Source organism: Rousettus aegyptiacus, unplaced genomic scaffold (genome assembly GCF_014176215.1).
Source record: "Rousettus aegyptiacus isolate mRouAeg1 unplaced genomic scaffold, mRouAeg1.p scaffold_m13_p_2, whole genome shotgun sequence".
Taxonomy (NCBI): Eukaryota; Metazoa; Chordata; class Mammalia; order Chiroptera; family Pteropodidae; genus Rousettus; species Rousettus aegyptiacus.
This window is the reverse complement of record NW_023416295.1, coordinates 55,211,764-55,237,075: the sequence shown is the minus strand read 5'-3', so window position 1 is coordinate 55,237,075 and position 25,312 is coordinate 55,211,764. Positions and strand designations below refer to the sequence as shown.

Genomic DNA, 25,312 nt, shown 5'->3' with positions numbered 1-25,312 from the left:
GGTAATATATAATAGTTGGTGTTCTAATTTCAAAATCAGTTAAATTAATGATAATTTTAGTCTATTTTTTTCCTAAGCACAATCTTTTGTCACATGATAAAGAGGAAATATGTTTTTATATATATATATTTTTAGAGGATATTGGTTCTCTATTATCAGACATATATATTTTATATATATAATATATATACTTTATATATTCTATATTCTATATAATTATATATTATATAGAATATATATATTTTAGAGGATATTGGTTCTCTATTATCAGACAACTTTATCAATCTTAAAATTTCCTGATTCTAGTATGTCGTGGTAAAAGAAAGCATTATAAAAACCTTGATGATCACAAATAAGACATAATGAAAAATCACAATAAAATGTCAATAACAAACATAGGTTTCATTCCTAGATTTACCATGTACTTTTGGAATTTGGTACTAGCACGTTGTCTTTTGCGTGTTAAACTCTTTCTTTAGAAAAAAATATTAAATAAAAATAAATTTTGATTTGAGCCGTGTTGGTTTGAAGATATAAAACAAAAATGATGTTCCTGGTAAATTAAAATTAAAAGTTAATATGTATTTACCTATCTATCTCTCTACTGTTATAAACAATTATCAAAGATTGCCAGAATAAAAATTCTTCAGTTTTAGCAACTAATTTTGATGGGTTCGATGAATGTTGATATACATGGGTTGGAGGACAGTGTCCTTTAAAAGACTACAATTTTTCTCATTAAATCATTATACTAAAGCTTAGTCACATATGGAGAGAACTGTCTAATAATTAAAAATTGCTATTTTCACATGATATCTGTAGCAAACACATTGGACACTTAATTAAATAGAACATTGCTTATTTTTAAAGGACAGACAAAAAAATATCAAACTCTCCTTGGCAAGTGAAATCTTTGTAGTAACAGAAGTGGGAAACTTGAAGGATGTGGCTCATTCTCTGTTTGATGATGCAGAATTGCTCTAAGCAGTAAGCTTACTGTTTTCAGAGAGCATTAGCAGCTTCAGCAAACACAACTGTGTCATCCTTCTTTGATACAGGGTGTTTTTACTGCAAAAGGGAGAAGATAAACAGTGTATGATTTGATATTTTCATGATGGCTTAAAAAAATACTGATGGACAGATCTGCTTTTGATGTTTTCTTCACTAGCCCTGAAGATGCTGAGACATAGAGATGGCTGTGATTATCTTTTGTAAGACAGGAAATTCAATCTTTAGGGGTTTCTGGAAATAGAAAGGTCATGCAGTCTGGAACCTGTGAGCCTTTTCAGTCTCTAAGTCATCAGGTATGACCTCATGAATTATGATGAAACTATTAGATTGTAGAGTTATTGCTTTTTCTAGCTCTTTCTTGTTTAGAATATATTAATCCATGTAATTGTTTATTATTACATTTTCCTTAGGATATCTGAGCAAGTAATATTTATAATGATAGATACCAGCTAAACCATATGAATTTTAGAAATATGTGTGAGTCTGTGTGTGTATGTATGTGTGTGTTTGAGTTTACTTTAGCTTTTATGGGGAAAATGGAGAGTCAGAAAGCAATTCTTTATATGTGATTCAAAGTAAGGTTTGGGGCTTTACAGATTTTTCCAGATTAAGCCTGAATATGGTCAGACTGAATCTTTTATTTTAAATGATAAAAATAGCATACATTGATCAAACTGATTAGGATACTTCATAGCTAGCTGCTTATATATAGTGATATATTAAAATTTTTGTATCTGGAATTTCCTGAGCATAGAAATAGGTGTTGCTACTTGTAGTTTACAACCACACAACAATACAAGTGTGATGAGTGGAGTCATGTTTATTAGCATCTGAGCTGTAAACTAATTTCTTGAAATTTATATTTCAGTATCCAAACTGTCTTAAAAGGCACTGGTTATAATAATTTCTCAGATTATTGAAATAATGATGCTCTTGGTACTTGTGATGTAGATATGTGCTAAGGTATTGTTTACAGATGAAAACAGACAATTTTTTTTCAAGGAAAGCTTGTGACATTTAAGCTTGTTTAAGTCTTTTGACCCAGAGGTATTCTGCATTTGTTTACTTTCATTTTCAAAATGAAAAGACTTGACTACATTAAACATATTAACTACAAAGAGCAGAGAATCATCACAGCAAAGAATTTGGATTTTTATATATCTATTTTATCCTGATACTCTTTTATTTTAAACTATTTTTACCTATCAAGTTACAATGCATTTAACTCTGGTTTATTGTAGCATATCTTCAGAATTACATGCTTGGGTAATTATAAACTGTGCCTGTGTTTGACATTCAGATTATTCAGAAGAAAATATATTTTATTATATTATTCATTTTTTTGACTCAATTTTAGAATATTGGGCAGTTACTTGAGCAGGTATTCCATTTTAAATGAAGAAAAAGAGATAAAATGTTACAGCATTTCTCAACAGAAATCAACAGAAAAATAGTTTTGTTTTCATAATTTTGTAGCGTGATTATGAGTTAACGCTTCATCATGGTGAAATGATATAGTATTAAAAATGGATATATTTCTCAAAAGATGAAAGTGGAAGTCTGAACAGTGATTTAATTCAATTCTTTTAATTAAAAACATTGAAAAAATTATACCTACTGATATTGGCTATAATTTATATGTTATTCAGGCTACTTAGCCAGCTTATATTCTTATTAGTAGGGAAGATTGCCAAATTTTTAAGCTTGATTAGTTTTGGAATGATTTGAATATACCTTTTGGTTGCTACAAAACCTGTTTAATCTGTTAGAATTTATTTTCAGTATTTGCATGTATTAGTCATTATGAGTACATTCTGTTTCTTGGCATTGCTTTGGGATTCCTCTAAGTATTGGTTTCACAGCATTCTGCTATTTTTCGCTGTATTCGTGACCTTTCAAAAGAACCAAATCATAAAGATTTTTTGGTTACTTTCCTTTAGTGGCACTCAAATGAGGATATCTTGAAAGTTTTGTAATGTGAAAAAAAATTATTACCTTAAAATTGTTTCTTTTATAAATAGGAGAGATTTCTCTCTGTTGCTGTGCCAAAATACATTGCATTAAAAAGTAAAGATTGATTAGAATGTTGCAGACATTTTAATGTAATGTCAACTGTTTTTTCCTGTGCAGCATGATGATCTTGACTTCTGAATGGTGAAATTGATTGTAAATCTGCCCAGTAACGATTGGTCATCTTTTTACAATGATCGCCTGTGTCTGTACCATTTTATATAAGTATTTTATTATATATTATAATGGTTTCTAAAGGTAAGCTGTCTATAAGCAGCTATGTGAGTAACTGTTCAACTGAGTAAATGTGAAAATCAATCATTTGCATGATAATGTATTTAGTGTTGTGAGGAATATAGAAAAGAAAAAGTTGTTTCCTGCTTTCAAGTAGGTGATGAGAAAATGTATACGAGCTATGCTCACATTTTGAATAGACTTTTCAAAGGTGGCATGCTGCAATCAGTTTTAATTTATAAATTAATAAATCCTAGAATTAGTTACCCATAACTATTTTTTTTCTCATGTAAATTTCTTGGTATTAGAGAAATAAAGGATTGGGCCAAACTGTATAATTAAGCATTTCATAATTTTGATAGCTTTGCTAAATTCTTTTATAACATAATTTGTTTTATCAGGGCATTATAAACTGAATTAAAACATAACCATGTATGTTTTATAAACCATAGTTGTTTATTTATTTTGAGAGTGAAGGTGGATCTAGCTCATTTGCAGGAGGCGGAAGTAGGGACCCCGAGAATCAGCTCAAAACAAGAATGCGACCATTTCAGTTTATCCCAGGCTAGGCATAAATAATTATGCATTATGGAAGGGGGTTTTGACTTTATAGGGATTAAACTTTGGAAATAAAGAGTAGCAAGTTTGGGAGTGTTTGATGATGAAGAGGTCATTTAGAGAGATGTTTGTATAAAATAGGGTGGAAGATAGGATTCAGCTCAGGCTCTCAGAAAAGGGACTGGGAGGAACTCACGTGGAAGTAGGTTTTAGCTAGCTAGCTGTTGGACATACAGGCACTATTCTCTTCTCTTTCATACCAGTATGCTGGCTGAAACAGTATGTTCTGTTTCTCCAGAACCCCAAACTGGGGCATGCTGCCCAACAGTGTCTCCAAGTGCCTGTTTTCTTGTAGTAGAACAATAAAAAATTAATTTGCAAATTCTTTTGGTTTGTATAGTATGGAGATTAAGCATCCAGACTGCCAAATTTACTTGGTTCAAATCTTAGATATACCACTCACCAGGTGTGTGATCTTGGGCAAGTTACTTAACCTTGCTGTGTATCAATTTCCTCATTTGCAATATAGGAATAATAATGGTACCTACCTCAAAGAATTGTTGTGAAGATCAAGTGAGTTAATGTATATAAAGCACTTGTAAGAGTACTTGGTAATACTAAGTGCATCATTGCCAACATTATTTGTTGACAGACATTATATACATTTTAAGAGCTGGAATGGGCTATTGGCGAGTGTTCATAATAGTAGTCATACAGTTTAGTTTTGTTCCTTCTCCTTCATTCTCCTTATTAAATAAGAATTCAGTCAGAAATGTATGGTATACTGAAATAAAGGTGGTTATAAAAATGCAAGGAAAGAAAAACATGTTACCTCTGATTAAATTCTAACATTAAGAGACTATAAGAATTGTGACTTGTTGAAAAATTTATGTTTAAAGTTTTATTGCATCTGTTTACTAGGCTGATTTAAGCTTCTGTTAGAATTCTATGTGTGTAGACCTTCTGCCTTTCTGTATTATACCGACTATATTCATGACAGAAAAATTACTAGGCCTTTGGGCAAATTTAGTAGCAATGTTGGATCATTTTTAGTTATAGTCGAAGATTGAAAATGAGTAAATATCAAGGTTTAAAGAAAATAATAAAGAGAAGTTATATAGCTTAGATTTTAGCATCTAAGTTATTTTTTAAATCACGCAAACTATCCAGGGCAAACAACTTTACTGAAAATTAAATACAACCTATTTTAGTAAATTTTTTAATGAACTTTTTTTATTCTAGATGAAAGAATAAAATGAAATATGTTATAAATACTGTATATTTATATGAGTAGAACATTCCTATTTCTCTTTCATAGAGTTTAATATTTTAAATTGCTGTGATTATTTAATGTACAAACATTTGTTTGCTTAAAAATTGTCAAGCTTCTAAGTACAAGTGAGTAATTTGATATTTGAATGAAATCTAAATGCTTAAGTGTTACCTTTTATGACATCTTTGCATTTTAGTTTTCTTCTCTTGAGCAATTTTCTCAATGTGCAGCTTTTTCTACAAAATTGGCACAGGATCATGCAAATGTCAGCATATGCAAAATATGCAATTTGTTAAAACAAACAGACAAACATAAAAACCTTATAGTGTTCCGATAAGCACAGTACTGGGCAAGGATATAAAGACCAATGGTCCTCTTCCTTTAGTAAGTCACAGGTCATGAGTCATAAACTTTGAATACAAGTAACTATACAGAATGTGGAAAGTAGTGAGTGCCATCGAGATTCAAAAGAGAAATGAAAGAAGCACAAATTATTCTTCTGCGAGTTCAATGGACAGAATATTCCAAGCTTAGTGGGGAGAGGAGAAGAGAGGCTGGATGGGGAGTTAGGGAAGTATGGAAAAGGGAGCAAAAGAGGTGCACCTTAAAGATTGGCCAGGATAGGGGAAAGGTCATTTCAGGGAAAAGAATTAACATGAGCAAAGGTAGGGAGGCAGAAAGCAAATAATATATACGAAAAATTTCATTTTGCCTATAACCTAGTGGGGTGATTTAGACCATTACAGGAAAGGTTTATTGAGATCAGATAGTATAGATTCTTGAATGTTAGATTATGATTTCTAAACCAAGAACATTTCCGTGCTGATCTACTTATTCTTGGGAGAAAATAAAATAAAAAACACGAAGAGTAGTACCTATATTTTATAGTCATTTTCAAAGCTTTAACCCTCCTGAGACTTTGGAAATGAAAATTAAATTCCTGAGTAGATTTAGTAGCTAGTAGACAAGGTAGGGGGTAGAAACAAAATGAAGGATTTTAATAAAATTCTCTATCAAAATTGCACATGAGAGCATTTCTCAGTCTATCCGCAACAACTCAGAAGTCCTAGATTTCAGATCCTAAGAGACCTCCTGCTTGTCTCTGATGTAAATTCTATTTTATTGGTAGGTAATCTGATTTAGCTTTGGCTTTATTTTTGACATTTCCTAGACCAAGAACAATCTGGAGGGATCGTTTTAATGCAATGAATATGTATGTCACTATGGTGAATATTTATATAATAAGGACTTTGTCTTAAGTAAAATTGAAAATAGAAATCGCTATTTATAATCACAGAAGTCGTAGGGATATTTTAGCTTTACTCTTTGTTCATTTAGAAATAATAAAGTAAGCTGTTTGCTGCTAATACTTTTAATATGACCTTTAAATCTACTTCATACATCAGCAGCATTTCAGTACTGCCTGAGGTTAGTTAAAAAGCTGGGTAATATCCAAGAGCAGATTTCCTTTCGATGTGACAGCTGGGATATGACTTTTGTTATTAGGCCCAGGAGGATGATTTTTGTACATAGGAATTGTTAAAAAATTGGAATCGCATACACTTATTTGGTACAGTATCCATATAAAGGATGTCAGAAGTAAAACTTAGGGAATTCTACAGGTGTGAATAAAAATGAAATCAGATACACTTGATCTTCTGGCTCTATATTTAGAGCAATAGCAAACCCATGTAATTGAGAATACCCTGTTTCTTGTAGAAGTCTGCATTATTAGAAAACCCCATTTTCTAGAAGTTCTTGGGAAGTTGTTCTTATTAATCTTTGTGACTTCATATTGTCTGGGAAAGAGCCATACAGATGGTAGATACCCAACAAATTTTCAGTACTCATTTAGACTCAGACCTATTTCTAGGAGATGCCTTGGAGATCACTGGGCTTCATATTGTTTTAATACTTTTAAACATTTAAACATTAAACATTTTTTTCCTCAAAAAGCAGATAAAAGACCTTAGTGATCTTTTCATCACCTAAGCCTTTAAAAAATGATAATACAGGAATATAGATAAAAATAAGTTAAAAAGATAATTGAATATTCCTTTATCAAGATCTTCATTCTAAAAGGCAGCAGAGCCTGGTTTCAATAAAGTGCATTGCAAAATGTGCTGCATATAAATGTGTACTACCTAGTCATATCTTTTTCCCCTCAAATTTTGTTCAATCAAATAAGAATTTAATGAGTCTGTTGTATATTATTGAAGGAGGCAGTATAGCACAGTCGCTAAGAGCTGGATGCGTTCGGATCCCATATCTTCTACATTACCAACAATGTTTATTTTAGGAATGTTACCTCATTTATCTTTCCTCAGTTTTGTCATCTGTAAAATGGAGATACTGATATGCTAATTTCTAGAATTATAATGAGAAAGCTACAAAAGATATAAAACAAATCCACCACTTCAAGGAACTTACCTTATAGTATACATGAGGTATACTATATATACATGTATACACACATATTATTTATGTTTGTATATACATATATCCATTATACTTTAATTATATATAGTATACTGAAAAATAAACTAAGTAGTTTACCTAGGTTCAAAATTGCCAGCAAAGGAAAAGATGACATGGGATTCAAACCAGAAAGTTTAGCTTATTAGAACTCTTGCTCTTAACTAGTGTATTATACTATTTATAGTTATAAACACCTGAATTAGATAGCCATGTATAAGTTAGTGTACTCTAAATGCCAAATTGAGATGGAAGACATCATTTAAATTGAAACTGCTATGGAAGACTTCATGGAAGAAGTGTGACATGACTGTCATTGACTTGCATTATATTCTTTCTGATTTCTCTTTTACTATAATTCATCTATGTAAAGTCATTAACATAGTTCCTGCCATAAATTATAAATAAGTTATAGTTATTATTATTATTATCGTTCTGATAATTTCTTCTCAATGTCCCCTAATTGGTGCAATGTACTGTTTGAAAACTACATATCTCATCTATACTCATGACTTATAATTCTGACTGTGCATTGGAATTATATATTTAGCTTATTTAAAATTAAATTTATTGGGGTGACATTGATTAATAAAATTATATAGGTTTCAAGTATATAATTCAATAATATGTCATATATACATTGCATTGTGTATTCACCACTGAAAATATTTAGCTTTTTAAAAACATTAATGTTCCAAGCTTATCTTAGAAGTACTAAGTAAAGTCTGTGGAGATAAAGCCCTATATTTACAAAAAGCTTCCTAAGTGAATCTAATGGGCAGCCAAAACTGAGAAATTCTGCTTTACATGGTGACGAATTCTAAATCTGTAGATCAAATCTACACCTTAACCTCTGTCTAGTGTTCCAGATATTGCATCTTGTTGGACATCTCTGCTCATTTATCTTATAAATGTCTCAAAGTTGGTATGTTCCAAATTAAACTTATTATTTTCTCTTCAATACCTCTTTGTCTTTCCTAGCATGATTACCTTATAATAATTTTCAACTTCTTTATCATTACCTTAGATCCAGTTACTCACGAAGTTATGTAGATTGTTTCTTCTAAGTAAGGAGTCCATAATTTACCCTTTCTTTCCATTCCCCTTTGTCTTGATCTCACTGTGAATTCACATTAATTTCTCAGCTGGACTGTTGTAATAATTTCTTAATTGGTATCTCTTTTTCTTCTCATAGCCCATGCCCAAAGCAACTTGCTCACCACTCAGCTGCCAGGAGTAATCTTTCCGAAATGGAAACCAGAAGCAGGCATTTGACTACTTAAACTCATTCTAAGCCTCCTCATTACCCTTAAGATAATTTTCAGAGTTGAGATAAGTGAGAATATACAATTTTTGTCTTTCTCACCCTGAGATATTTTACTTAGCATAATGCCCTCAAGTCTATTCATGTTTTTACAAAGGGCAGGATTTCCTTCTTACTCATGGCTGAATAATATTCCATTGTATCAATTTTATCCATTTACCCATTGATATGCTTTTGTTCTTTGCATATCTTGGATATTGTGAATAATGTGGCAATGAACTTGGGAGTGGAGGTATCTCTTTGAGATAGTGATTTTATTTCCTTTGGATATATATCCAGGAGTGGGATTGCTGGGTCATGTGGCAGTTCTATTTTTAATTTTTTGAGGAATGAAGTAGTGACATTTAAACTAAGCCATCCTTAGTTAAACCTAGTCTAAATTCTACTAGAGAGAGACAGGCTCTCTCAAGCCTTTGTAAATGTTGTCCTCTTTTGCCTATAGAGCTTTTGACCCCTCATGTCTCTGTTTTTTGCCTGGCTAACTCTTATGCTTCAAGACTTATTTTGATTGAGCATCACCTCCTTTTGAAACATTTCATTGCTCCTTCAGAGCTAATTAGGTGTTTTTTTCCTTATGTTCTTCTGAATTTACCTACTTAAAGCACAATACATGCTCTATTATAGTTATTGATTTTCCTGTCCTGACTATGAACTGTTTAAGGGCAAAGGTAGCATCTTTTATTTCTTTAAAGCCAGCACCAATACAGTGCCTGACACACGGGAACTACTTGATACATTTTTGTCAAATAGCAAAATGGGGAATGAATATGAAACATTCAGGGAAAAACAATGTACTAGGTCACTTAGGTAACCATTATGAATTCATATTAGCTGAGGTGGATAGGGAGACTTGGACCAGACTCTGAAGTGTTTTAAAGTTAAATTAAGAAATTTTTGATTTTATGCTAGACTAATGTAATACCTTTGTAGCATATTGCTTAAGAGTATTGACCTGCCTTCAAACTTCACCTCTTCCTTTTAGCAGCTAAGGGTTCCTGGGGAAGTTTTTTAGCCTCTTTACATTTCAGAATACTCATCTATTTGGAAGATTTTTAATGAGTAAATGTATTTAAATTTCTAGCACTGTGCCTGGCACATTGTAAACCACATAATGAATGTTAGTTCTTATTGTTACTGCAATTATATACAACACTGAGAAAAATCAAACAGCTAAGGGATTAACAGTTTCAGGATGTAGAGTTGGAATTATCCAATGATTGACCATTTATATGACAATCAGAAAACCAAATTTTACTTCTAATTCTAGCCCTGCCATTGCCTTCCTGTACATTTTGAATGTATTTTAATTTCCTCACATAAAAAATTACAGTAAAAACAGTAGTATTAATATTTTTCTCACCAGAATGTTGTAATCATTTGAGATGTCTAAAAAAACCAGCTCCAAACCTGTGAAATTAAAAAGAGTGGGGATTTATATCTTTCGAAGTCACTGATACATGCTTTTGTGCCAATTACCTAGAATGTTCTTATTCACCTTGATAATCCTATTTGTCCATTAAGACTTAGTTTAAGCATTAGTTAGTGGGATTAGGTGGTCATTTATATATTCTTTAGAATACTAAGCTTACTTCTGGTATAACATTTGAAAAATACTTACCTGTATGTCATTTCCCTTAAAATGTGAAATCTTAAAAGGCAAGTGTATGTTTTAATTTAGTAGCCTCATGGCCTAGTATAGATTCTGGCACATGTTAAATGATTAGTAAATATTGACTCAATAAGTAGATTATGTTGTATAAATTGAAGAAAAAAATTTTCTGAAGCTCATTTAGAAATTACTAGAGATTAAAAATATGTGTTAACAATTACAGTGAACGATAATAGTAGTAGAATAAATATTTGTAGTAGAATAATAGTAATAAGACTATATTACCCTTGCTGATATGTTCTGAAAATGTAGAAGAGTTAAAGATGAATTAAAATAAGGAGACTTTAGGTAAACTATCAGATACAATGCACACAGCTACTTTTCTTTTCTCTCCAAATTCTATTAAAAAGTCCAAGTGTATGTTTTAACCTTTTCCCTCTACCAAGACTAAATGAAGGTTGGAAGAATGGGAGAGGAAAAAACCAGTGACAAAATTTTGTGAGCAAAAAATACAGAAGGAAAATATCAGGTAACTTGGCTACCTGAGAAAACAGAATTGTAAACTCGCAGTGAGAACCAATCCAGTTAATACTGAAGCATACTAAAAAGACACCAGGTACCTCTGAAAGAGAGAATCAAGCTGCCAAAGTCAGTAGTAGACATTAAAATTCAATCACATTTCCAGGTCTTCCTTCTTCACTTTAGCCAACCAAGCAAATATCTCACCCCTACTCCAGCAGTAGACTTGAGTTTTATTTTATGGAGAGGATTAAACAGAATCTATATGGACTGAGTAACATAATTATAGCTAAGGTCAGAAAACACCATATTAAAAACAGTTGGATTCAGTAAGAATGCTGTGATCTCAACTCTTTCCCTCCGTTTCTTCTAGAAAGCTGGTAGCCAGGCCTTCATATTCCAGACAGGAATCTAATAAGCTTAAGAGGAAAGTCCCAGACATATTGACATCAAGGTTCCCCAAAGAAATAGCCGAACCAAATTATTTCACAGTATGCTCAAAATTGACAAGCCCTATTCATACTCATGGCTTTAATTAGCTTTTTAGTTTCATACTTTTAAACATGAGCACAGAACCAAAGATCATGAGACTTCTAAGGAAAACTTTAACATAAAAAATAGAAGCTATTGATTTTTTTTTACATTTGACATCAAAAACAAAGGTAACAAAAGCAAAAATAAATAATTGGAGATTAGTTCTTCTAAGTAGTAGAAGAACTACATCTCAATTATACACAAATTTAATTCAAATAGTAGATATTTTTGGTCTTGTGAAGGGAATAAATAAATGAATAAACTTAAAAAATAATTTACCAAGAGCGTTATACATTTTTACTTGTCCTTTTCCTTTTTTTTCATTTGCCATTTCAAATCTAATTCTATTTTCCCCCATGTTTAGGGTATTTTTATTTTCTCTCTATATATCTCTTGAAGTTTGAGATAATTTAAAAAATTAAGAGCACAGTTTTTTTCTTGTTTGTTTGATTTGGTTCTTTTTTAGATCTAAAAGGGAAACTAAATAAAGTGGCCCTTCCGCATTCCTTCTCCCGCATTTTGGCATTTATATAACTAGGAAAATCACTTTGCTTAAAGTTGCTGTTAAATGTAATAGAAGTCGATATTTAGTAAATTGCATGACCAAGATTTCTACCACTTTATTAATATATGGAAAACATCACTAATAATCACTGAAGTTAAAGAAAAAAATCACTGAACTGGTTAGACTTGCTTACTTTAATTTTTAAATTAATTATATAAACAGTTCACTTTCATAACTCAAGCGTGTACCTGAAATATCTCTTTTTACTACTTGTTTTATTATTGAAGTTCACCTTCTAATGTTTTATTTATTTACTCCTCAGTACCATTTAATTATCTAAAAATCTTGAAATTTCCTTGTTTATTTAACCCATAATGCTTTACAAATATTTTATCATTCCCATTGTGACTTGATTTGTTGATTTTCTTATGTTGGGAAACTTCTTTCCATTTTTAGTTTTCAAATTATTGAATATTCAAGTCTAATTCACCTATAAATCATTAAAGTATAGATACTATGGGCTTCTTTCAGTTTAAATAATTTATATAGTTCACTATTGTATATGTAGGCCAAATCAGAACTGTCCTAATTTATGATAAGAAGGCTAAATACTTGTGTAGTACTCTAATATTATAGATTCTTACAATGTTATAAAGAACAAGTCTTAATTCATGATGGAAAAGGTACAAGTTTCTAGTTTTATTTAAAAATGTTTATGTATATGTTTATCCCCTTCCCATAATTGATACTTATGTCTCCTACAAGTCTAGAATATATCAGTAAAAATATCAGGATTTAGAGTGGCAGGAATGGAGAAAGGTATTGACATATGGGAGGATTATAAATATTATTATCTTAGGGTAAATCACAAATAGGTACTTGAATACAAACAAAAAATGACCCTTACACTGAAACAGGTTATTATACAAAAATTCAAGTACTGTCCTAATAGAAAGATCTTAGAGATCATGGAGTCGATTTTGAAACTCATCTTATTTTTATTTCTATTTTTAAAAAATATTTGTTTATGTCTTTTACTTTTTTGGCTCAGGAATCCTCCTTGCATCTCAGACATCCTTTGTGAGATCATTTTATTTCATCCTGAAATATATATGCAGAAATTCCTTTATAAAGGATACGGTGTTGATAAATTGTCCCAGTTTCTGTTTGTCTGAAGTGTATTTCAAAAATATTAGCTTAGCTTGGTATTTACTTCTAGAGTAACAATTTTTTCCTTAGTATCCTGAAGATATTATTTTATTGTCTTCTGGCTTCTATTTTCATTAGTTTGTCATTTCTATCTTCTAGAACTCCAGTTAGGTATATGTTAGACTTAATCATATTATTCTCCGCTTAAATATTATCTATATTTTTCATGTTCTTGTCATTCTGTTCCATACTCTGTAATTTTTTCAGATGTTTTCCCCAGTTTTCTAATTCTTATATTATATGTCCAGTTTACTGTTTTACCTATTCATGAAGTTTTTAATTTTAAGAATTATATATATCTATATTTACAAATTATTATAATTTCTGGAAGTTCTGCTTTTTGTACATCAGGATTTTCATTCTTGTCCCAGGTTTTAGAAGTTTTCTTTCCAGGCATTTGTATTGTAAGGAGAACTAAAACAGTATCCTGATAGTTTAGTATCAAGTTAGTCCCACTTCCCACTAACGTCTTTCACTTATTCAAATAACTAGGCTCTTGTTTTGATGCTTAAAACAAACTACCACTGTGCCGCCTTGTCTGTCTACAAAGATACATTGATATTTTAAAAATCAGTTCAAGTGTATCCCTTAATGGAGTCTTTACTAACTTTCTGGACAAAAAAAAAAAATGACCTTTTTGGTTGGGTGTCACCCGTATGAATTTCTTTTACACTACCATTGTGTGTTGTACTTCACATGAAGTCTGTAAGCTCTTTGAGGGGAGTAACCATGTCTTATTTATTTTTGTGGCCTCAATAGTACAAATGACAATGTAAATAACATTGATTGAGAGCTTAATACATGCTTGGTACATTCAAGAACTTCATGTGTTAATAAGTCACTCAAGACACAGAGTAATTACGTAAGATGCCTAAAGTCACACAGCTATGAATGAACTGAAACATAATTTAAATCCAGGTGACATGTGGACCCTTCTCAGCATACCTTCTCAGCATTTTTCCACCACTGCTTTTTGTTGGCCTCCTAAATGAGAGCATCAGCAGCAGAGGGATAGGTCATACCAGTAAAAACTTGGTACTTGAACACCAAACTAGCTCATGGGATTGTGGCAGATGCTTAAGGAAGGACACAGCGGGACAAATGGAGAGAAGCATATAAGACAGATGGAATCTTGTAGGGCATTTATGAGCAAGCAATATGAAGAAATTAAAGACAGCATGAGACAGCAGTAAGGAAATATAGCAGCCGTTAACATCATTTTCTGTGTACAAAATCTGGTTCATAGGCAGAACTGAAGCTCTAGAAGGATTCTTATGAAGACAAGAATCAAGTTTAGAATTTAAAACAAACAATGTGGAAGGATTGGGTAGGAAAATAAGGCAGGAACTCAATTACATAGGTATCACCATCCTTCAAAATACTTTTGGCAAATTAAAACTTCTTAATATCTCAAACACTTGTTATCCTTGACCATCAGATGTTAGGCTCACTAGGAGAGATCATATTTGGGGCACAGTAGCAGTGATAAGTATAATACTGTATGTTGTGATGAAATTAATTCTGAGGCAGAAATAGTTTATCATTGGAAAACTTTCACCCCTGAACCTTTCAGCCATGAACTTGACTCTGGAGTATTTCATGTCAGCCAATGAACTTCCCTGACCTAACTGTGTAGTTCCCTAACTGGTCTTTAGAGTTTGAATGAGTGGAGTTTTCTAAGTAAATAGATGAGAAAAGTCTTGAAGTTTTTACATGATGATTTAGTTTATGCCTTCTTAGTGCTGTTCCTAGGACAGAGGGTTTTACTCTCTAATTCTTATTCTCAGTTCTATTTTTCCTTATATGTGTAAAGATTAAATAACACATTGACCTTGCAAAAGAAAATGAAACCTAATTGCCACCTCCTCAGTTAGATACTTTAGAAAGAAACACAACTGCTTTTATTAAAAATACTTAAGGCAGTAGAAAGAGTGATGTATTGAGCTACTTTATAATAAATACATTTCATATGATTTAATTAATGCAATATATAAGATAGATTTAACTCATAATACCATAAGGTGGTATGATCTATATTTTAGAGTAGATACCAGATTTTAAATACCTAATTTTAAAGTAATATATTAGTAAAACTAGAAGGGTTCATTTATTTTATGAAAATACAACATACTAAGTGAAATTCAAAATTATGCTTGATTTATGCTTAGATTCCAGTTCAGCTAGTATTTACTGAACTCTTATGATATATTAATCTCTAAGCTGATGCTTTCATATCTATTATCCTATTTAATACAGCATAATACAATTAGAGGTTAAAGAGTTGACCTTTTATATTTGTATAATATTTTAGCTTGGTAATGAAAAAAATGGAATTCCTACAGAATAAATATGAATGCATATGTTGAATATTAACATTGAATCTAAATGTTAATGTTAAATTTTCTTTATTTCATAATTTAAAATACAAGGTAATGAGGATATGGATAAGAAACCAAGAAGTTAAAACAGTAACAACACATTATTAAAGCAGAGCATGTAAATAATGTGGTGAGATGTTACAAGGTTGGAAAATACGTTTTAATGTTAGTGAAGCGAATAAAACCAGCTGTAGCTTTCTATGAGGTATTTTAACATTAATAAGAATTGACAAATTTGGAATCTTTTTGAAAAATAACACTTCAAAAGCTAGCTCTCAGTTCATGTTTATAAAATACATACATACATATATATATATATATACACAGATATATTACTACGTCTCTTTAAATCAGTATTTGAAAATTTTCATTCATCCATGAAGATATTTATTCCATAGGTTGAGGGAATATTAAAAGTTGGTTTCTGCAGGGTAGAAAAATATAGAGATATTCCTTGTTGTGGGAAAACTCTTTGTTTATATTTTATTATTTATTTTAAAAATTGTATCAGTATTTAACTAATTCATAAAATACTTATATTTTACTCTTTTGTACCCCCTTTCACACATCCAGAAGTTTATGCTCCTTTTCATTTCTTTTAGAAACTAAGCGTTCTTGTTTTAATCATGTTATTGAATTCTTTGATACAGAGTCTCTTCCCCAGAATTTTTTTCCTCTACTATTCATTCAGTAGTATTTTTTTTGGTATTTTTAAAATATATCTTAATACGTAGGTTGCTCTTTTGTTGTATGTACATCTCCACAAAATTGAATGTCATGGATTTATGGTCATTAAAATAAACCTGACATATATGTATAGGTCGGGGTCATAGCAGGAAACAGATGGTCGCTCAGTAGGTGGTAAAGAGTTTAACGTAGGGACTATTTTTAAAGGTATGTGATTTTTTTTGATAAACACATAAGTTACTTAAATTACTGTGAAAACAGGGAAATTTAAGATTCACCACTTTTATGTTTAGTTTATTAGTTTTCTAAAAATTATTAAGTAAGTGAAAAGATTTGCATTCAGGTAGTAGAAATATCTATAAAGGAAAAAGAATCTATTCAATTGGTAATTGCAGTTTAAAATATAAGAAATTAATCAAAAGCTATTAAGTGTTATATTTTGACAGTTTTGTAAATTGAATAAAAATGGAAGCCACCTTAAAAAAAAATAGATATAAGCAGGATGAAGAGAAATCAACTAGAGTTAGTAAAATCCCAGCAACTTGAAACAGCCACAAACTGTCACTACTCCTCACCCTAAAAAGCAAGGTGTGGGAGCAGTTAATGCAAACTGGGAAGATCTACAGCTGTAGAAGAGTCACATGATAAGAGTTTTGGTCTTTGATGGAGGAACACAGCTATTGCCCAGCTATAGCCAAATGGGGTCCATGTCTATCTCCTCCCTCTCTCCAGTCCTCTGTCATTATATCTTATTGGCTGAACTCAATTGGAAACTGGAAGGCAAGGGAACCCTGGTACTGCAGTCCATAAAGACATAGAGCATAGAGGAGAAGACTGCAAAGTGGATTAGTTATGGCTAATGGAGAATATACAACACGTCATATCCTAATACCTAATAGAAGGCAGAAAGTGATTGCTTTAGAAAAATTGTTATGACAAATAATTCTAGGGAAGAACACTCTGAATTGAAAGGAAATTACTTTCTTCTTTATTAATCCATCTCATATGAGATGAGAATTATCGACAGAACATGAAAAAGTGAATTTTTATTGTTAGATTTTGGCTTGGAAAACTAGAAAAGTTTATTTCATTGAAGACTGTGCTCAAGATTATGGTAAATCAGAAAAATGCATTTTTTTACATACTTATAGAATGCTTAATGATATTTACAAATAATTCTAGAAGAAATCATTGATATGTTCATCTAAATATGTTAACACTTAAATGTACTGACCCATATCGGTTATTCTTTCATGAGGGAATATGCTGGTCAGGGTCTCTTCAAATGTGAGAGCTGAGATAGAAAGCCCTTTTTTTTCCCCCTGCATTTCTAGTAATTGTTCAGTTAAAATAACAATATCAACAAAATTTTTCTCTTTAAAAACTTTTTGGAGATAGATATATTCCCAATTTACTTTTATATACATTGAGATCCAACACAAAAATGTCTTTAGTGTTTCGATGCAATCAAATTTGAGAAAATTATAGAATGCATTTGGGTTATGCCAGTCACATGGAGTTTGCCTTTAAAATAGCTGAATGCAAATTAAATTTAGTCATAAGCAGGGTTTAACTAGCGAGGATCACAGATAAAACTATTTTTCCCCCTTCTTTCTTGGGAAAGCATGGGAGATATATATATACTTCAGGGGAACGAGGAAGAGCAAACTGTTACTCTCCTGGTATAAGGAAAAACAAAGTCAAAATCAGCAAAAAAATATGTGATTCATGCAATTGTAATAATATGTCCCTAAACTTGATAGAAGCTTCAGAAATTGAAAAAATTGATTTGAAAAGTAAAGTATTATTGTTTGTTAATTTGGTTAGAGGCTTACATAAATAGACTTAAGATGTGATCTGTGTGAATGAGTTACTATTACTCTGTTCCAGAGCCATAGTCTATACCAATGATTTTCAAATTGCAGTCCACCACCCATTTTTAAGTCCTGAAATAAATTTAATGGGTAGTGACTAGTATTTTTAAATGAAATAGAACACCCTGGAATAAAAAAAATATCAGAGTGCATTGTTTACAGTAAGGGTAAATATTGGTTTGTGAAACTTTTGTTTTGACTACATATCTATGAATGTGTGATTATGTTGGGATGTATAATATATTTCTCACTGTGGGTCATGTCCAAAAAATTTTTAAAACATTGTCCTGTCTTATTTACTGGAATCAATCATCTTAACAAATGTTTACCCAATAGTGTAGCAAAGATAATTGTATTGAGAGGCAGTGTAACACATTTATATGTTCTCTTCGTATGTAGTACTAAAATTTGTCCCTAAATGAGTGAATACATTTGGAAAGCAGAGTATATTAATGTATTTGATGTTCAAGAGACTGATAATATAAAATAAAATAACCTACTTTACTTGAGTATTGGGATTACGACGTAGACTGGTACCACATGCCGTGTGTCCCTCTGCATTCCCTTCATCACATCTCGTGTTTATCTGCCCTTGGTAATAAGGAGGAAAGGAAATAGTCTATTAACAAGTCTTGAATAATATTGAAATGATCTTTTGAACTATAAGCAAAGTAGAAGAATTTCAGTTTATATATTAGTATTCATTTATATCTTGATAATTTTCAGCCTAAAAGATTATACATTCGATATTTCTATGGAACATCCAGAGAGTATTTAAATTGGATTATATATGTGAATCCACAAAATATGTCACTTATATTGAGTTACATTCATATTCTAGATTCTAGTTTTTTCTTTCAGAGAACTACTAAAACTAGGTCACTTCTACTTGCAATTTTTATAGTAATTAAATAATCAACAATTTCCTATTTAGATTCTCCTGCTTCTGTCACAAAATTTTATTCTATTATAATATTGTCACTTTAGCTAATCAATAAAATTATCTTTTATATTTGAACAGTATACATGCTTTATATAAATACAGAGACAAATCGTTTTGTATAAGTTTAAAATTGATTCAGGTCCTTAAAATCAAAATTAAATATTTTATTGTTTAGGGGAAAATATCTTCATATATTCTATGTAAAGCTTTCTATTTTGCAATTGATTTAAGAGGCTGCCATTGTGAAATACAGTGGAATAATGACCTTTGAACATGAATGCGTGACTTAGCAGCTGGCATTCTTCCTAACAACACCCCAGAGACCAGAAGTGCATTCCAATGTGACATACATTTGAATATGTCTTACAGAGGATACATTTGATTCGTAAATGTATCAAGAACATATTCTAAAATGGCTGAAACTTCTATTTGTTAGGTTTAGGAATATTATATAAATCTTGTATTTAGCTTTTTTTCTATTGCTATTATTGCTCAAACCAACAGATTTTTAAAACTTTACCAAACAGAAGAGCAATGGACTCAGAATCCCATCTTCGTTTTCATTTCTTCTCTCATTCAGAGTGTAGGGTTTTTTAAACTCTGATTTCAAACACTTTGTCCTGACCGTCTCAGCACATGTTTTCAGAAAGCCAAAGGACTACAGAGTTACAAGCATGTCTTTCTACTGTATACTTTGCTGCATGTAAAGCCTGTGAGAGCTGATCTTTCTAGGTTGAAATATGTTGTCTATAAGCCTACAGTTGAAAATACTGATTTACAAAACATGGGAGACTAAATCTCTATCAAAATTATGTTCAGGATCAAAAAGCTTGCAAATAAGAAACAAAAATCTTTTACTTTTCTAATAGCCATATACTAGGATAGTCTTAGAAATAGATCTTGGAAGATACATTTTTCTTTAGTCTATCGATATACCTTTTCATCTCTCCTTTTGTGTTTAGTGTTCACTTTTAAGGCAATTTTACATTTAGAATGCCCAGCCATTCTAAATAGGTTAAAAAAAAGAGAGAGAGAGAAAGAAACTGAATGAAAGTTTAATGTACATGATTGTAATTTAAAGTTTAGTTTGGGTAAAATGCATTATATTGAAGCAAAGTAATTAGAATTGTAGTTTACCTAATAATTGCTAGTAATTGCTTCAAGGGATTAAATTCTCACCAACACCATTTCTAATGGCAGTGGAATTATTTCACGCTACCATAGCATTGGTGGTGTTAAAACTAATGGTTTTTATATTTTTCTACTATAGTTCAAAATGTCATCTTGTTAACAAGAATTTTTTTATCAGAGATAAAAACGCATGTTACTACATTGACAAGATAACTTTATCTGTTTTTCATCTTACTAATAAATGATGTCAACTGGAATGTTTGACTGCCTTCGATTATATGGAAAACCAAATGATATTTCTTCTTTGAATATATGGTCAAATTTGACCTCCTCTTTAAACTAACCCTTGATAATTAAATAGAATAGTTATGTACAAGTAGGTAAAAGTAACTGAATTAATCCTGTAAAATATTAAATCATATTGAAGTTTACTTTCTGAAATTAAGAAAATATATGTACTATCATTTAATCTTCTTTCTTCCCATTCTATAGAGAAATGATGAAGAGGCAGTTGTGGATAGGGGTGGAACTCGTTCTATTCTCAAAACGCACTTTGAGAAAGAAGATTTAGAAGGTAAGATTTTTTTTTTCTCATTGAGATAGCTATTCCAAAAGTGTTTTACAGGGAAATGTGAAATTTCTCATAATGTAGAGAATTGCAGAAATTGATATCAGAATAATGATGGTGGTGGGTGATAGATATAATTATTTTGGTGCACTCTAGAATGCCAATTGGCAGACCTGCAAACGATGAGAACATTTATTAACAGTCATTTACTGAACCTCTCCTACATTCCAGGCACTGTGTTGTGTGCCAGTCTTTCAAGAAACCTTATTTTAATGAATTACAATCAAATGAGGAATAAAGATAAAAAAAAAAAACTTGACAGACTAGCATAATTGGTGTTACTTGAGAGGGGAGAATAGGACAGGAGGGACATCTAACCCAGCTACATTGTCAGAGTAGGGTGTCACTGGAAGAAAATTAAGGGCAACTGGTATTCCAGTTTTATTCAGATAAATTTGAGAGAGGTGGAGTCATCATTTGGGTATGTTCTCTTCAATAGGAAAAGAATCAGATAATTCAGCAGGGAGGCAGTGTGGTCTAGTATTAGTTAAGTCAACTGGCTCTTAAACCAAACTGTGCTGGGTTCAAATACTAGTTCTGCCTCTATTTACTATGGAAACTTTAGCCAGTTAACTTCTCTTCACCTCAGTTTTCTCAACTGTTAAAATAAAGGATAACAATGGAGTAGATTTCCTAAAGGGAAAATCACTTAGAATAGTGTCTGGCAAAAGAGTTACATAAGTATTGAAAATTATTATTATACTATAGCTTAATGTACATATATCATTAATTAATTTTTTACTTTTATAACCATAAATTTTTACTAGTAAGATATGTGGTATCTTTCATCTTTTGGTTGAAAAGTGAAACCCAGGTAATCTTAAGTAAAACGAATCAGAGATAGTTCCTAATAACCCACTGCAGCTAAGAAGGGTTTATTCCTCTTAATAATTGTAATGTAACCACTTAAACTGTAATTAAATACATTGTTAGGTTTTATCTTTAGCTACAACAATTAAATAATAGGAGAATTAATATAATATCTAGAGACAACTTTCAATAACTATACCTACTCTGTGCCTGACATTTTACCTGGTGCACAGAAAATACCCAAATCTGGGAAGGTTATACTTAGTGGGGGGGTGGGGGGGCGGTGTGCATAGTAATTTGCTATGCTCTTCACATTCATTACACAAATCGAAGGGAGCACACAAACATGAAACATTTAAACTGATAATGTATGATAAGCTGATTATTCCTTGGATTTGAAATGCCATTGTATCACATTCTTTTTCCTTCCGACTTATGTCCTGATTTAAGCTATACTTGTATCCACAAAACACACACAAGAAAACCTAATAAACCAAGAAGTTGGCCTAAAAATACACTCAATTCTAGAAAAAAATTATCTTGGGTTTAAAGGCTATGACTAATCATCCACACAGAGATAATTGGAAGTTAGCAGTTGATAATTTATAAGTAATTACAGTAAAACACTGAATGGTCCCTTTGGATGGAAAGTATATAATACAAAAATAATATTTAATAAGGTCATTTTAATTATATATAAACTTGTATGACATATAGTTTCCTTTACTCTGCATGGTTAGGGAATACAGGTGACAGTGTACAGTGCTTATTAAAAGAGTTTTCTGATTGGCAAAACAATTGGATAAGCCAGATGACCTTTCCTTTATTGATGTCAATAATGTATATTTTAATTCCAGTAATGAAAATAATTGTGGCTCACTGGTGATTGAAATTAACATCATAGAATGTAAACGTAGTGCTATATTTTAGAATTTTGAAGGAAAATAGGAAAAATCTTATTTATATTGACTTTCTAAATATTCTCCTCCCAAACCACACTAAACAGATAAACATCCTAGCATTTGAGGATACTCTGAAGGATTCTGCTGTGATGCGCACAAAGAATTAATCTATTACGTGTTCCAAGATTAATTACACTGAAATAGAAAATAATGCAGGGGCACTGTGATGGATGGCATGGTTTGAGAAAAATCAACTGGCAGCATGATATAAAATGAATAAGCGGGAGAGCGCAAATTACAAAGGTAGCATTATTGAGTGTAATGGTGGAAGTAGTTTCTTCCTTTGTGTAATTAATAGAAAAGACCAGAGCTCTGCTTCTTAATAGCTTCTTTAGTAAGATAGATAAAGCATATCAATAGTTACTTATTTTAAATGAAATAGAGTTGGGAATTGCTACTGAAGACAAACACACTTTATAAAATCTTTCGAGTAAAATTTTAACCTTGAAAATTACTGTTCCTCAGGATTTATGCATATATTCTTAGGTAATAGAATTACTGGAGCAATTTAACATCCTGAGTACAGCTTATAGAAATGCCAGTAGGTTAAAAATGTATATGAAGTCTCAGGTGAAATATACTTAATGTAAAATCATCACCTGACCAATATTAACAACTTGGTGTAGTATATTAGCTAATATGTTTACTTATATTGTAAATTCTGATAAACGATACATCAAAGTTACAATTTCTCCCTCCAAAATACTTATTCTTTTGTTTTGCATATACTTTGTACCATTTTTTTCTCTCTTCTTCTCTTATTACCTAAAATTAAGAGCATACAATTTCACTAGATTCTGTTCACCTCCTACTTTTTACATTATGCAGTCAGTAAATTTTCTTTGAACGTACATCAAGGGTGTCTCTTCTCATCTTTTCCTTTTCATTCCTACTGCCTCTAGTCTAATTCTTTCTCTCTCTGTATACTGCATACAATGACTTTCCCACAATCCTCTCTCTTTATTATGTTAGAGTGTTCTTTCTAAGCATACTTCTGCTTCCAGTGGTAAAATGTAGTTAGCAGCATTGAGTCCCTATATAATTAGACCACCTTAGGATTCTTAGTAGAGCAAATATTGTTTAAGTTAACTGATTTTTATTTTTAGTTTCCTGTGTCATGTGGGATTAGTACTGTGCTAAAGTATAAGATTATAAAAGGAGTAATACATTAATACCCTTAAAATTCTTTCTTATACTTGCTTGCCCTTTAATACATGTGTAGTGGACAGAGTGGCCAGATAAATTACACAATACTTAGTTAAATTTGAATTTTGGAGAAACAATAAATAACTTTTTAGTATAAGCATGCCACTCAACATTTTTATCTTTTTTTTTTTTTAATTTGCTAAATCTGGCAACCTTACTAGTAGATGTTATGATGAATCACCAATATCTCCTCTTCAGGATTGAAGGGAGCTGCCTCCCTGGAGCACAACGAATTAAATTAATGATCAATGAAAGGGTGTAAAGGCCCTTCCACCTGGCCTCAGTTTGGTGAGAGACTATTTTACAGGTTCTTATTAAGCATTTCTAACATAATACCTGTTATTTTTCTATAGTCTGAGAACCTAGAAGAGGCAGTAAAATCTCAGGAAAATTATTAAAGACGTTCTGTTCAAAACCTTTTAGATTGCTCTACACCAAATCGGTGCCTTTTTATTTCCTCTGTTTGCTAGTGATTTTCCTCCACAGGGCACCAGAATACCCATTCGGCCATACCCTGGTGTTACCAAATCCCTCCCGGCAGAACAATGATCTTCCTCCTCCAAATGTATATATATACAAACACATACATACATATACATATACATATCTAACATACATATATATGTGTATGTGTGTGTATTTGTTATTTTTCTTACTTGATTATAAACTTGTTGAGGGACAAATTACACATACTTTCATTCTCCCATGGCATCTAACACTTTTTCTTAAACTAGATAGGTACTGTAAGATGTGTTGCATTGAATCTCATTTATGTGTAATTTAATTATATGTCACTAATCATGTAAGAAAATAAGTTTCTGTAATGTAATTAAGTGCATAATGAACACTCATCAAATATTTAATTCCTTTCAAACATTTAACATGTAAATAAAGGAGTTACTAATTATGTTGCACTGTACTAAGGTAAATAAATCTAGTTACATTTTAATCTTATATTGAGAAATTCATTAAAACTTTAATGGAAAAATTAAACTAATCTTTAAATGTTGACCTACAAATTAAATAAAACATACATGTTCTTTATTCTATATTGCTTTTAGCAGATAGTGAAGTACTTGAAAGTCAAGGATTTAATAGAGAAGATTATATTCCTATATTGATATTCTTTTGCTCTTTCCCTCTGAGGAAAAAAATAGTTTACTGTTTATTTCCTTTTTGGGGACCACTTAATGTATAATGAACCCAAAGTTCAGAGATAATGTAATTAAAGTACCTAGCACAAAGCTATCATACAACATAATTCTGATCTATCAGTAATAATACCCTTCCACTTTCTTCATTTCACCCAAAGCATTCCTGAACTCTTAAGGGAATGAAATGGTTTTTTGATCATAGTCATTGTAATGTCCAAAGTGTTTTTCACTAAAAAGCCAAAGATAATAAGTGCTGATCTTACAATTATAATACAGTA

At 31.3% G+C, this 25,312-nt stretch overlaps 1 protein-coding gene across 7 annotated transcripts in view; it reads left to right on the top strand.

Moving 5' to 3' along the window:
- SLC4A10 (solute carrier family 4 member 10) overlaps positions 1 to 25,312 on the top strand; it is a 235,689-nt gene that overhangs the window by 66,024 nt on the left and 144,353 nt on the right. For 4 of the 7 annotated variants that reach the window (XM_036236083.1, XM_036236080.1, XM_036236085.1 and 1 more), the window contains exon 2: positions 20,767 to 20,848. In XM_036236083.1, the coding sequence (XP_036091976.1) occupies positions 20,767 to 20,848 (82 nt within the window). Of the gene's footprint in view, positions 1 to 520; positions 1,305 to 20,766; positions 20,849 to 25,312 lie in introns of those variants that run through there. The other 3 variants (XM_036236086.1, XM_036236084.1, XM_036236081.1) reach the window with 2 other exon arrangements.